Source organism: Crocuta crocuta, unplaced genomic scaffold, assembly GCF_008692635.1.
Source record: "Crocuta crocuta isolate KB4526 unplaced genomic scaffold, BGI_CrCroc_1.0 scaffold87, whole genome shotgun sequence".
Classification (NCBI taxonomy): domain Eukaryota; kingdom Metazoa; phylum Chordata; class Mammalia; order Carnivora; family Hyaenidae; genus Crocuta; species Crocuta crocuta.
In genome coordinates this window covers 1964789-1980033 of record NW_027532166.1, presented here as the reverse complement: position 1 = coordinate 1980033, position 15245 = coordinate 1964789, and the positions used below count along the sequence as shown (strand labels likewise).

At 42.8% G+C, this 15245-nt stretch overlaps 1 protein-coding gene across 4 annotated transcripts in view; it reads right to left on the bottom strand.

Moving 5' to 3' along the window:
• The window catches only part of ARHGEF3 (Rho guanine nucleotide exchange factor 3), a 301504-nt gene that overhangs the window by 42619 nt on the left and 243640 nt on the right, over window positions 1-15245 (bottom strand). For 3 of the 4 annotated variants that reach the window (XM_077776708.1, XM_077776710.1, XM_077776711.1), the window contains one exon: window positions 605-712. In XM_077776708.1, coding sequence (XP_077632834.1) covers window positions 605-712 — 108 coding nt within the window. Of the gene's footprint in view, window positions 1-604; window positions 713-1595; window positions 1807-15245 lie in introns of all 4 variants that reach the window. The other variant, XM_077776709.1, reaches the window with a different exon arrangement.

Here is a 15245-nt window from a genome sequence, read left to right as displayed (position 1 = left end):
AGAGCATGATCGAGAGAGGGGCAGAGAGAGAGGGAGACACAGAATCCTAAGCAGGCTCCAAGCTCCAAGATGTTAGCACAGAGCCTGACGCAGGGCTTGAACCCAAGAACCATGAGATCATGACCTGAGCTGAAGTCGGTCACTTAACCAACTGAGCCACCCAGGTGTCCCATCTCCCCAGTCATTTTAAAAGGAGAAACCTTTCTTAGCTTGTACACCATAAGAAAACAGGGGGTGGGCTAAATTTTTCTCTGCATGCTATAGTCTACGCGCTAGACTTTTCTACCCTCCAGCTCATGTCACACACTGGTTTTCTTAGGAAGCCCATAGAGATTTTAGGATAAAACCCATGAGTGTACATATGGATGGAGTACACGTCTTGGAGGAAAGACCTAACTCCTCAAGTCAGCCCTCAAAGGACTCCATCTGACCCCAGTTTACAACTTGAAAACACATCTTTCTTCCTTTTCAGTTCCCTCACTTGCTCCCTTCTGTTGAAATAAGCATTGATTCAGACCTCAGAGGAGGTTCTGGGTAGAACAGGAATGTCCCCCTCCTGCACAACATGGTTTTCTGCAAACACAGCCCACCATGTCCTTCTTACCTGCAGGGTTTGGCTGAAGCGCTTTAATGGTGTGGTCTTCACCGGTGGGATGAGGTTTGCTAGTGATGTGACTCTGGAAAGGGGCTTGACCCGTTTATTACTAGGCTCCTATAGGGTTTAAAAAAAAAAAAAAGAAAGGAAAATGTCAAGGTTAATCACAGACAGCATAACTCCACCACACAGGCCTGTCCCAATCCACGAGCTGCTGGCTGCACACGGTCTATGGAATGTAAACAGTGCCCTGTCTCTCTCCAGCTGTGTGGAGACGACCTAGTTCAGTAGCAAGGGAAGGGGAGATGGCTGGGGGACACCAAAAGGAGCAGCCTCTGCGCAGATAGCAAATGGACAGGATCTGCCCCTTATTCCTCACGCCCAGTATCTGCCAGCTTTTAATTCAGAAGCTTCCACTTAGAATCATTTCCCCAAACGCTTCCTGTAGAGAAAAGCTGCCTCAGATTTCCTATCTAATGACCTTGTCAGGCAGTTGTGTTTTGATGCTTCTGGTTTCATCTTTTTAAAAACGTTTTCCCCACCTTGCCCAAAGCCACTCTCCAAAATTTCTTTCATGCAATGGCTTTTCTAAAGCACAAGGAGTGTTTGATTTTTTTTTTTGTTCACTAAATTTAAAAAATATTTTTTAAAGGAAATTCTTCTATTACGAGGTCCTTTGAAAAGCATCTTTGTATCTACAGTATATTTGAAATGCACATATGAATACTTACAAACAACAACAAAAGAAAATGTACAGAGAGAAAACCGTGCCATGGGCATCGGTTTTTGTAATTCATATAGCCACAAATTTTGAAAATCACCTCCACGTAAAACATGCTATTTAAAACTTGCAAATCTGCAGTTATCCCAAACCAAGCTGATGGCTGAGAGGGAGACTACCCATTTCAGTGACTTTGCAGACGAGGATTACATAAAAACAACTGTGAGAAAGAAGGACATGACAGACAAAACATTTTACAAAGACAAAGAGAACAGTTACCCTTGCCTTCCTAAGGTCCATCTGACCTGCAGTAGATGCCGGACAGCACATGAAGACACCAAATTTTGATGGAAAAAGCCAAACTTGCCAATTGCTGTAGTGAACCTCAACCATTTCCAGAGGGAGCCTCAAGATGCTCATCTTTCTTTTTCAGCCATTGCTTTGAAAGTTTTGAGGGTTAGGCCAGGACTTCAGATTCTCCAAGACATTCCTGCAGGGAGTTTTGAACATAGTAGGTGCTTGGTAAAATCTTGCCTGAATCTGGAATTCTGCCGAGAAACTCTCATGTCATTCTGTGCCTTTGCCAATCTCAGGTATCAAAAGCCCTCTTGGAAACAGACCCAACTTTTCTGGCATTTAAATAGAAAAATTAAAAGACTGAAGAAAAAAAAAGTGCAAATAATTCCACGATGCTACCAGGATTGACTTCATGATTTCTCGAAGCAGTGAAATACTTTTCCAAGACAGAATGAATCAGGGCTGCCGGGGACCTCTCCAGCTTCTTGGCATACTAAGCTGAACAGACAGTAGGAAACTCTCCGAACACTGGGAAGGTTCAGTTCCAAAATGCAAAAGATGAATCTCTCAATCGAGGGCCATCACATTAATATTATTTAAGGGCTGAAGAGAAAGATCCAATAGCCCTTCTGCTTCCAGGTGACAGTGTCCTTTAGGATGCTTCCTGTCCAGTGCCTGGCTCCTGAGCATCTGTGCCCAGAGGAGGATTTTTAAAATATTTTTTACGTCACAGCTGCATCATCAGCAAATTAAACACACACACACACACACACACACACACACACACACCCTCTTGACATCCCCTGAATTTCTCTAAATAACTCCTGCTTTGGGCTGGAAATGCCAGAGTTGTGATATTACCAACTTCGGTGGCACAAACTGCATTGCAGCAAATGAGGAGGGATTTCATAGTGCAGCAGGACTTGGTCTTAGACAATCCTGCAGGCACCTCGGAGCCCGGAGACTCATCCCCGGATTTTTAATGGCTAAGGGTGCTGGATCACAGATCCTGTATTAGAAGGGGAATGCCGAAGGGGCAAATGACAATTTGGTTCTCTTGCTTTAAAAAGGTGGAGGGAGCATTGCACACTTGGCAGAATGGGGGAAGATTCAGTTCTGTTCCCCTTGCTGTGTCATCTTTTCTAAGGTTCCGCTGACTTTGCTGCCCATTTTATATGACCCAGTCGATGGGTGTTTCCTACACAGCTAGGAGATATATGCACACTGCAAATGCCAGCCCCTCTGCAGGCTGCATGTGGCGCTGCTACATGAGATCATAATTAAAACTCCTTTCCTAAGGCTTTGGCCTTTGGAAGTAAATATCAGCTCCTCTCTGGCTATCTGACATTCCCAAGTAACGAACAATTGAACTAGAAACCGTTGCTGCCTGATATGAGGCTGTGATCCAGCAAAGCAGGCAGGTACAATTTTAAAACCATAGCACTTGCAGGTTATTGGATCTACTGAGGACGCTTTATGCCTGACCCACCTGAGCAAAGTATGAATTATGGTTTCTCCTTGAGGGCTTCAGTGAGAATAGGAGATTAAAAAAATTCTTGGCCTAATTTGATTTTTCTTTTCCATTTACTCAGTATGTCTCCAGCTGCATTTTACTGCTATCTAAAAAGAGCCCTCAGGGAAAATGTTTCCAGATTCTAGGTAAATAGCTCTACCGAAAACTAGCAAATGCAATTCCAAGGATGCTTTCAGGCTTTACAAAGAGATGACAGAGTACAACCTGCAGAGACAACTCAGCTGCCAGACCAAGCTGGGCAAGGTCAGTGCTAAGCCCATCTGTTTCAAGTGCAGATACCACCCCCACTATGCAGTTTTAAGACAGGGCAGGAGGGCATCTCACTAAAAAGGTAAAAAAACAGAAAAAAGAAAAAGGCATTGAGTACTGTGTGTTGGCAGTATTTTCTGAATAAAAATGTTTTGCTTCATCTTTTCTAGGCCTTATAGGGTTTTTTTTTTTTTTTTTTTGCTTTTCTTGTCTTATTGCACTAGCTAGGACCACCTGCATATTATTTATTCCAAGCTGAGATAGTGGGTACACTACAGTAGTTCTTGATTCTAACGTGCTTATTATGAAGATTTCATCATTATGAATGGTCTTTCTGAGACCATTGCTGAGAGCATGGGTGAGATACCCTTTATCAAGGAGGAAGAGCTCCATTCTATGCTAAGTTTGCTGTGAATTTTCATAATGAAGGCATATTGACCTTTATCAAATGTTTTCTCTGTATCTTTTCAGAGGACAAGGAAAGAGGGAAAAAAAGGGAGAGGTAGAAGGGAAGGAGACAATGAAGAAAAAAGGATGGAGGTCACATATTTTCATAAGTGAATTGGCACAGCAATTTAAAACATCTCTTGTGTTTGAAATACAAATAAATAAATAAATAATAAAGCACTCAATGACATCTTATTTTTTATTTTTTTATTTTTTTGGTTTTAAATATTTTTAATAGGGGCGCCTGGGTGGCTTAGTAGGTTAAGCGTCCGACTTTCGCTTAGGTCATGATCTCGCGGTTTCGTGGGTTCAAGCCACGCGTCGGGCTCTGTGCTGACTGCCAGCTCAGAGCCTGGAGCCTATTTCAGAGTCTGTATCTCCCTCTCTCTCTGACCCTCCCCTGCTCATGCTGTCTCTCTCTCTCTCTCTCCTAGAAATAAATAAAAATATTTTTTAAAAAAGTTAAATATCTTTAATAAAGAATATTTGTGCTCAGTAATATAGATCGAGTCCTTTTTTTTTTTTACAAATAGTTTATTGTCAAGTTGGTTTCCATATAACACCCAGTGCTCTTCCCCACAAGTGCCCTCCTCCATGCCCATCTCCCCACCCCCCCACACCCATGAGTCCTCAGTTTGTTCTCAGCATTCAAGAGTCTCTCATGGTTTGCCTTTCTCCCTTTCCCCCGACATTTTATTTTTAATGTGAGATTTTATTAAATAGACTTTAATATTCCTTCCCTAGGGGAGATAGTGATTTTCCCCCTCTCCTCATTCTTACCTCCTATCAGGTAAAAGCCAAAGCAGATTATATGCCTGTAAGAAAGTACCTATCATATCAATATAATCTAGCATAACTTTTTATTCTTCAAAACTGATTCCACTATAATAGATATGGAATATAGGAAACCATCACTCATTCTCCCTGCATTTCATTTTTGCACCTAGGGTGGGGTTGGGGCACAAAAGAAGGGTTTTCCTTATCATGTTTGTAGCTGCCCTGTGACTACCTTCACTTAGCACAAACCCAGCCCAAGAGGGCGAGAAATGCATCCATCAGCACAGAACTGCCCACTCTACTGCAGGACAACACTGCTCTTGGCTGTTATACCCCTTATGAGAATCGACTGCTAGCAGACAGATGCTTTCGCCTATGAGTTAATGGGCTCATAAAAGGCTTTCAAATGTTTGAAAATACCAGGGAAGCCTTAGGCAGGGCTCCATCTGTTTGACAGGAGGTGTGATGGGACCTGCACACCCAGGGTTCATGGTTAATCCACCTAGTACCCCTCTAGAAGGCTTTCATCATCCTCACATTAAACAGGAAGTTCTAATTTCAGACTGGTTGAGAAGCCCTAGCATTATGAAATGATAATAATAGTAATAATAGTCTCATATTTATTGCAGGGACTCCCTTTAATGCTTTATAGATATCTACTAATTTATTCCTCCTAACAGCCCTGAAAGGTGGTTACTATTATGAGGCAAAAGATGAGTGATATGCTTAAAGTCACTGACAAAAGGTAGCCAGGATTTAAACCTAGGCAGGCTGGCTTCAGAGTCAATGCCTTACAGCTTGGTATAAGGGACCAGATGGTAAATATTTTAGGTTTTGTGGGCATCTAGCCTCTGTCATGACTACTCATCTCTGCCATTAGTCTTAAATAGTATGTAAATAAATGAATGTGACTATGTTCTTTTAAACCTTTATTTATAGAGATTAAAATTTGAATTCCATATAGGTTTTACATGTCACAAAATATTATTTTGCTTTTTTCAACCACTATAAATAGGAACCATTCTTTCCTCGAAGACCACAGGAAGTAGGCTATATTTGGCTTGTGGGCCATAGTTTGCAGACCACTGCTCAACACAACTTCTGGTTTTACAATGGTCATTTCCTGGGTCAGTGGTCCTCAGCCTCAGCTTTTCTACTGTGACATGCCCAAAGACTCCCAGCTACAGCAACCTCCCAAGGCACACTTAGATAATCATCACACTCTGGAGAGGGCATAGGCTTATTGTTTCTGGAGCTAGCTAAGCAGAGTCCTCCCCTGGTAAGCAGGAGATATATATCTGACTTATCTGTTATGTGAGTAAAACCTGTCCCACTACACTTTATTGTCTTAGCTTTCCAAACATATTGGCCCAAACATGACCCAAACTTTCCCTAACCACTGATGGTTACAAATAAGGGACAAATAAAATAATGGGATATCTGGGATCTGCTTCACAGTAATACAGGGATAGGGAGTGGGGATGTGTAGGAAACAAGGCTGATCACAGGTTGGTAACTGTCAAAGATGGGGGCTGGGCACAGGGGACCCACTATGCAGTCTTGCCCGTGGGATGCAGTCAAAATGCTAGATAATACAAGGGTTTATTTTAATGGACAGAGAACCATTTTGCAAATATATCAGTGAGCAGACAGATGCCATCAAAGTTCTATACATCAGATGTTAGTGAGGACCGAGAGAGAAAGGATACTACTGAAAGAGACAGATGATAGACATTATCTAGAATTGAACATAATTAGAAAAAATTTGGTAAAATGAAAAGAAAAATCCCACTACTGAATTTCAGTAATTTTCAACTAACATAGGCCACGTAGCTGGGAAATCAAACGCTGAGAGAGCTACCCTGAAACATTCAAACTTAAAGATGAGTGAACCCATGGAGAGGCATAGACTCAGCCATCAGACTCTCTGAAATCTGCTTTATGTTACTGACTGGTTTTTTATTTGTTCTCATTAAGAAAGCTATCAACAAGCTGCCAATCACAGGGCTCCATGACATAAAACATTCTCGTGGAGGTCAAATCAGATGTAGAAACATACAGAGAAAATAGGAGTCATCCAAGGTTGGCCTGCCTGGGGAGGGGAGACCTCTGTTCTGTTGGATTTATTTTAATCTGTGAGTGTGCTTTCCTTTCTCCAATTCTGCCTCTCAAATGCATGTTTTTCTCTCCATTCCTACAACAGCACGACAGCACCATCTTCTACTAAGAAGGCAAAGACTTCCCATTCTTGCTAGACCTTCCCTCTTATTCTGCCTCTCTCCAGCCAAATAAATGTAAACTCATGACAACATGACTGCTTTGACTTTACCACCCCCATCCTTACGAACAAAGGCTGGTTCAGGCTGTCTTACAGTTTATGCCCAAGATTCTCACCCTTCAAAACTTCTAAGCCACCGTAAATATTATGGTGTTCTCACTTATTTTGACACCTCCTATTGTCAAGGCCTTCCCATCCTTTCAGGGTTTCTCACTGACTGGCCAATTCGTTTACTCTTGCCTGTGCCCCCTCCAAGTCCTAGCTGTCCTTCAGATGGCTCCACTCCTCCCCTTTGGGGGACCAGAGGCTGCTTTGTATCTTGTCCCTCAACGACAAGATATTCCTGCAGGTTCTCTTTCCTAATGTTTTTCTAACCAAATGATTGAAAATGAACCATATTTAAAAAATCTATCATTTCTCTCTCTGTGTGTGTGTGTGTGTGTGTGTGTGTGTGTGTGTGTGTGACTGTCATACATTCTATCTGTGTGATTTTGAGCAAGTTACTTACCCACAGTTTCTTCAACTGAAGAATAAGGAAAGAATTCTCTTGTAATGCAGTTGTGAAAATTGGGGGTAAAAGCTATCATTTTAATTCTTTAAGAGCATATAATCTGTGTCAGGCACTGGGCTGACAGCTTTGCATGGATTTGCTCATGGCATCTTCAGAACATCCAATGAGAGAACTAATAACCATTATGCTCATTTTACAGAGGAGTAAGCTGAGGCTCAATGAGCATAAGTACTTACACAGGTCATCTGTCTCTGGGGGCATAGGCAAGATGTGCAGCATATCTTGGACCACACACCTCAGCTACACTATTCTACCCAAGAGACAATGAGCGCAAAGCACACTGCCTTGTGAAAAGCAAGCTTTCCATGAACACAGCCTAAAATTGAACTCACAAATTGGTATGTTTTTACTAGGTTATTTCTCTCCCCTTTCCCCTTTGCCGTTAAGAACAAGTGAATTTATCTAATCACCCAATATATGCATTCTCTTTTTTAAATAGATTGATCTTGAAATAATTTTAGATTCATGGAAGAGTTGCAAGAATAGTACAGAATGTTCCCATGCACTCTGTACCCCCTTCCCTAAAGTTAACATCTTACATAACCATAGCCCATTTATCAAATCTAAGATATTAACATTGTTATAATAATATTAACTAAACTATTAAAGGATTTTCTAGAATTTCATCAGTCTTCCCACTAATGCCCTTTTTCTGTTTCAGGATCCAATCCAGAATCTCACATTTATACTTCAGTGTCATATATCTACAGTTTCCTCTAATCCGTGACAGTTCCTCAGTCTGTCTTTTATGACATTGACACTTTTGAAGAGTACTGGTCAATTATTTTGCTAAATGTCTCAGTTTAGATCTGTCTGATGTTTTCTCATGATTAAATTAAGATTATGCATTTTTGGCAGGAACACCTCAGAAGTGATGTGTCCTTTTTGGTACATCATATCAGGGTAACATTATCTTATTGCTGGTGATGGTAACCTTGACCATTTGGCTAAGGTGGTGTCATGGCTTGAATTGTATACCCCTAAAAACATATGTAGAGGTTCTACCCCCAAACCTGTGAAAATGACCTTATTTGGAAATAGGAACTTTGCAGATATAATCAGTTAGGATGATGTCATACTAGATTAGAGTATGTCCTAAATCCAGTCACTGGTGTCCTTATAGAAGGGAAATCTAAAGACACAAAGGGAGAAGGCAATGTAATGATGGAGGCTGCAACTAGAGTGATATACCTAAGGATTGACAGCAAATACCAGAAGCTAGGAAGAGGCAAGGAAGGATTCCCCTGCAGGTGTCAGAGGAAGCATGGCCCAGTCAATATCTTGATTTCAGGCTTCTGGTCTCCAAAACAGTGAGAAATAATTTTCTCTTGTTCTAAGCCACCCAGCTTGTGGTACTTTGTTGCAGATGCCCTAGGAAATTAATACAGGTGGTATCTGCGAGATCCCTCCCTGTAAAGTTACTATTCCCTTTGTAATTATTACATATATTCGAAGAGATACATTGTGACTACATGCACCCTTTTAAATCTAACTCTGTGACTGTGTACCCAGCATTTGCAAAACTGGCTTCACTGATGTGTACATGTATCAGCCACGTGGTGGTGGTGGGGTATGTCTCCTGGCCTAACAGGGAGAACCAAAGGCTGATTCAGGCAAAATACCCAAGAGAGTCAGTGATGGCTGGGGTGGGCAAGGAGAGGGGCAGATGATCAGCAGGCAGGGCACAGTGGACCAAGGGCCGTGTAGTACACGGAGGCGCCTGGAAAAGCCTCCAGCCTCCAGACACAGAAAGCAAGGGGATGGGGGCTATAGGAACAGTAACGGGAGCTTCTTTGGAGCTGGCAAGTGACTCTTCATCTTACTTTTTTTTTTTCCAAAATAGAAAAAGACAATAATGAAATAATAGTTTCAACTCCAAATTTTCCATGAAAAAATTTTTTTCTGCTCTCTTTTCCCTGGCACGGAGCTAATTGACCTGGTGTCATCTGTTACCAGAAATTGAAAGGCAAATAATGAGGCCCAAATTCCAACGGAAACCTGGCTTCATTGATTAGGCCAAATGCATTTCAAAATTATTGGTTTCTAACCCACAAGGTGAGCAAAAGGTCTTCAAACTCAGAACTACAATTTTCCTTTAGAGATTCTTATCAGTGGTTTCAACAAAAGGGCTACAGACTTTGTGGACTTTGACAAACCACAGGGAACAGCTCCTGAAGGGATCCTTGATATGTTCTCTCAGCTAATCTCAAAGACGGGGCCACACCCTTGTGCTTATTCTCTCCCACAATCTAGTTGTCCTGCGCTGTGCATCCAGGGGAAATTTGATTTCCACTTTGATAAAATGGCCCAATTTTCTCCATAAAAGATGCTTAAGAAAACCTTCTCAATTTCTTTTATTAAAAAAAGTATGCAGTTTTTGTTCATTTATTTTTATTTTTGTTTTTGTATTTTTGCTTGCTAAGGAAGAGTTTGGAAAGTCTGGATAAATAAACCAGACCATTCTGAGTTAGTTCAGTCTCATGGCCAAGCTGCAGACAGGGTATTGGATTTGCTATGCTGTGATTCAACAATTTCTGCAGCCTCCTCTCATGGAACTGCTAAACAGCAGATGACAGAGATGTCTGTCACAAGATGGTCTGCGCAAATCCACAAATTAAACTATCAGCTCTCGCAGCCCTAAAACTGAACACACGAAGGTTGGAGAGATTATATTTATTCCCTGAACATCAAGTCTTCTCTGCCCAAGCCAGTTAACACCTATGGCATCTGACCAAAGTCTGACTGTGAGGTGGTTGCTTTTGGGAAGGCCTGATGAAGGGGGAGGCACCAGGAGGCCATGGGACTAAGCTGAAACAATGCTGGCATGAACCTCTGAAAGCCTGCTCCATCCCTGCACCAAACACAGTCTCCCATAAAAAGCAAATTAAAAAATGAGCATCGAAAGAAATCACACTTTATGATAACTTCTGTGGTCATCCTGCTTCATTTCCTCCAGGCCTTCCTGTTTCCTTCAAGTCTACAACACATGCTGGCAAAATGCTGTAGTTCCTTAGTTTTCGTATAAACTAAATGGCAAAGGGAAGGGGGTGGTGTGGGGTAAGGGAGCTGGATTTCATCCAGTCTACCCTGCAGACGCAATTAATTTTACTACAGAACTCTGAGAAGGCTAATGTTCAAGGCAAACCATTTTGTTTCTGAGGGCAGACCTCAAGCAATGCATAATCTTTATTCTTCTGGTTATCATTGAATCTGTGCCCTACATTGGAGAAATAACTGTCCCGGCTTGTCTGCCTTGGGGAAATTCATTTTTGCTGAATGATGGTGATGGGGTGAAAAAAAGAAATGAACCTTGGGAAATAGTTCGGTAAAACATGGAACTCTCTAAAGCAGGCAGCAGCCTAGGTTACGAACATAATCTCTTAGCAGTGCCAGTAAAATAAAACAGAACCACTCTTTCAGACACTGTATTTTTGGCAAACGTTTCACTCCTCAATTACTTTCAAAGATATTCGTTTCAGTCAACATTATAAGGGTAAGTCAACATTTGTTCTGGCAGCAAGCCCAAATTTGTTATTTTATTAGTCTGCTACTGGTTAAATTGGCCCAAGATTAAACACATCTAATAAATAGCCCTAAAATATTGGAGTTTAGTAGAAGACCACATTCAAATTCTCTTACACAGGATGTTACTATTAACCTTGGGCAGAGGAGAAGTGCACACCCACACCCCAGTTAAGTTCCTTTTAGCAAATGCCAACCCATCGCCTGAAACTCATTTTGGTCATGCCCAGACATGGCACTATGGACCTTCAGAGAAAGAGAAAGCCAAATATTTAGCTCTCTCTGCCGTCCCTGATTCCACATCTGCCTTCTGAACGTCAAGCAAAACTTTTACTTTTTTGAGGCAGATGGGGCCAGATGCTCAAGGCTCAAGCACTTCAAGAGTTCGGCCTCCTGAAAAACAATAAGGGCTGCCAACAGAGTCATACCTCTGCGGCCCTTAAGGGAAGGCCAGCTTTGGGCCCAGAAGGTATTTTCTCATGGTTAGATTCGGGTTATGCATTTTTGGGAAGAATGCCACAGAAGTGATGTGCCCACCATGCCACACTCATCCGTAGGTCTAGAAAATGGGGTCAAAGCACATGTCCCTGGTTGCAGAATGACAACGAGGCACCTGGAGGTGACACTGATGACCTAATCATAGCCACAGGGCCCAGAGGAAGGCCACTGTGATTCTGGGGTTTCACATTCAGTCATTTCCTACTGACTTCTTGGAAACCCTTGGGTGGGATATAAATTCTGCATTTGTTTATCTCTATAAAAGGGATTCCCTGGCTTCCCCTGGGACTGAGTTGGAGGGGAGGTAGGAAAGAATGCCACTGGGGATTTCACTCCTGCTTCCAGGTTTGGGAGCTGCTATGTACAGACTTCAAGAATACTTTAAGGATATTTGCAGAGGCTTCCCCAGAGTTTAGACTAAGCTCACAAAGTTCTTATCACTCCGGCCAAAAGAATGTGTTGATCCTTTGCAAAGGATCTAAGGATGTAATATAAGCCAACCTTTCTGGCCACAGCACAATGCCCTATGACCCCAGATCAACAATGTTACCTTCACGGACTTGGTTTCCTCCTCTGTGAAGTGGGGGGTGACTCTCCTGCCCCCTCACAGGGTTTTTAGGAAGATGATATGAGATCATGTAGGTAATGTGCTTGGTACAAGCCTGCCCCATAATTTACTCCCTGTATCAGATTATTGCCCTTATTCCTGATGCCCAAGGAGAGATGTGGTCCCTTCCCCAGCCTGCTCGCCTGCCTTCATTCATTCCTGCAGCACTAGATTCTCCCCTGGGCCTCCCAAGGATAAAGCTGAAGCTCCCTGTTACCTGCCGCACCACAAATCTCACTGATGACGTGTTCCTGCCACTACACCTTGGGCTGCTATGAGACCACATATTTTGACTCCACATTCCTGACTTCCTTTTCTTCCTGCAGTTTTATCATATGTTTAGTCAAGCTCTGGCTGGATAGAGCAGAACTGGGAGTGGTTTGGCAAGATCCAAGGCTATGTCAGATGAGAGGAAAAATAGCCATGAAATTCCAAGATAAGAACCTGAGTGAGTTGGGGAAGGGGATTCAGGAGGGTCTTGAGGTCTGCACCAAAACCCTTCCATCCTACTCAACATTGCTAAATTATGGGCTAGAAGAGCTGTGCTCCAATCTTGCCAGATCCCAGTTCTATGTGGGATTAGACATTGATAGGAATTCTGGGCATTCAACCCATGTCAGATGAGCAAGGTGACATTTCTTCCCAAAATAACATGTTACCTTTGGCTTCCAGAAAGAGCCATACAGACCTACTGGCATGCCTCTTTCTCATCCACCTGTTATCTTTTGAAGCTCAGCATTATCTTACCTTCCCAGAAATAATAAAAAAAGATGCTCAGATCTTAATCTTGATGTCCCAAAGGAAAGACAGATTGTTCCAGCTGAATCTGGGATGATCAAGTACATCTCAGTCAGGCAAGCAAAGCTGGCAACCAGGTCTGCCATCTGACTAAAGACTAGGCTGGGACCAGGGATCCCACATACATCGGCTGGGTAAAATCTGCAGGGACGTCTGACCAAGGGCACCGTGTATGCAGGATGAGAACATGGACCCCCTCTCTTGCGGCCCCATCAGCTTCTGTTTTTGACAAGAATGGTATCTGGGCAGACGAGACTTGCAGAAATGTGGTCTCCAGAGAGAGAAACATAAAATACATTTGCCACACTTCCTGGCAGCCCCCAGCTGTCCTTCCTAGCACAACTTATCAAATTGGGGTTCACGTTCATCCTCAGCAGCACATGCCTCTGGTTAGAACCAGGGAAGGTTGCCCTTGGGGGTTTTAGAACAGTCTGCTCTCAACTGAGAACAGAATACATTGAAATCTGATTATTCAAAATGGAAAAAACTACCAGTGACACAGCCACAAGGGACTGATTGAATTGGGAATAAAATAAAAAAATTTTAAACTTTCCTGTTTTCAGCTTTCAGCTGACATCTTACCACCCACTGAGCAATGGTATGTATAAAAATATGGTACAGAGCATGCTGTTCAGGAGGCTGTGAGGTAGGTAATCTATAACGGATTCATATGGCCTTTCTGTTGCCCCCACACACTCCAACTGGGCCGATGAATATGTTATCCCTTGGGAGATGCGTGTCTGTGCGTGCACACAGACGCGTGCACCCACATGCACACGTGCACACACAGAACACAAAACTAACTTTATTTGAGGCAGTTTTTATTCTGTCGCACATTTTTAATGACAGGAATTTAAAAATGCCCACCAACAATGGATTTTTCCCAAAAGCTCATAACAAACACTGGCTCTCAGTGCTGTACATTTGCAACCCTGAAACATAGTGATTATGTGTTATTTCTAACTCTGAGCAATTAATATGCTACCAGATGTATCATTATCTACAGTCTATTAAAATTCAGAAGCTTGTAAATGTGAAAAAGAGTGTATCACACACACGACAAAGGAGGCAGAGCCTCAGAGACAGGCTCTACTCCCCACCTCACTTGCAGCTCATTTCAATCACCAAGTCACGAGAGAGAAAATGAATAGACAATGGCAGTCAACTGAAAAGACAAGAAGTAGATACAAACCTGTGATTTGACTGTTTGGTTTTGTAAAAAAAAAATGCTGGAGATCTAATGGTAAGAGATGCCAACGAAAGTTTCCAGAAAAGACAAAGGCAGTTTTGTGGTAAAAGAAAAATGTTATTTATTGTGGTAGAAAGGGGTGAAGTTCCCATCAGTCTTTCAGCTCAAGCCATCTATAGATGGGAGGGTTCCTTTGGAAGACCACATGGGGTCTAACCTGGGCAAGATTTCCCTGGAAAAATTTCCCTAAGTACCCCCAGGGATCGAGGAAAAAAATCTCCTTCACTGGCCAGACACTCCAGCTCCTCCTGCCCCACCATTTGGGGTCCGGCTTTGTGGTTGCTCCTGAATTTACAAAGCAGGGCTGCACAGAATGATGTCAGGGGCAGCAAAGCCTTTAGAATTGTTATGAAATTACATCCTGCCAGGTTCCCTACCTACAGAGATTCTAGTAATTTTCTAGAAACAGAGAAGTCATCTCACACCTGACCCAGGTGTGACTCTTCTCTTCTGACTGTCAAATGGAGACAACGGGGGAACCCAGGTGGGGAGGAGGAGGCGCCAAGGATCATGAGATCTGCCTGTTTCAGGTGCTGGCACACACACAGTCCTCTATATCAGACAGCAACTCTGTCACCTCATTTCTTAGAAGCAGCAGGTGTTTAGAGAAGTGACGTGACTTGCCCCAAGTCATACTCTGTAATTAATTGGCAGAGCTGAAATTCAAATTCAAATCTACCTGACTTGAATGTCTTCCCTGCCACCCCCCACACTGGCTTCCCGGAAAACACAACTCCTTATAATGTAAGAGCAGTAATACTGATGGTGACTTTGTGCCAACGTGCTTTCTATGCATGATTTCCTTGACTTCTCTTAAGTTAGTACTATTAACAAACTCATTTTACAGTTGCCTCAGCAGGCAACTGAGGCTCAGAGGGGTTAAGAACCTTTCCTAAGGTCACACAGCCAGTGTGCACAGTGGCAGAAGCCAGGACTGGGCCCAAGGCTGCTCCTCAGCAAGACCTGCATTCTTAATCACACTCTGCTCACTTCCTAAGCCCTGGGGGAGTCCTGACGGAAGTAAACATGGTAGAGGCAGGACAATGGAGGCTGAGGCAGGAAACGGAAAACCTGAAGCTGTTCATTCAACATTCAGGCCCTG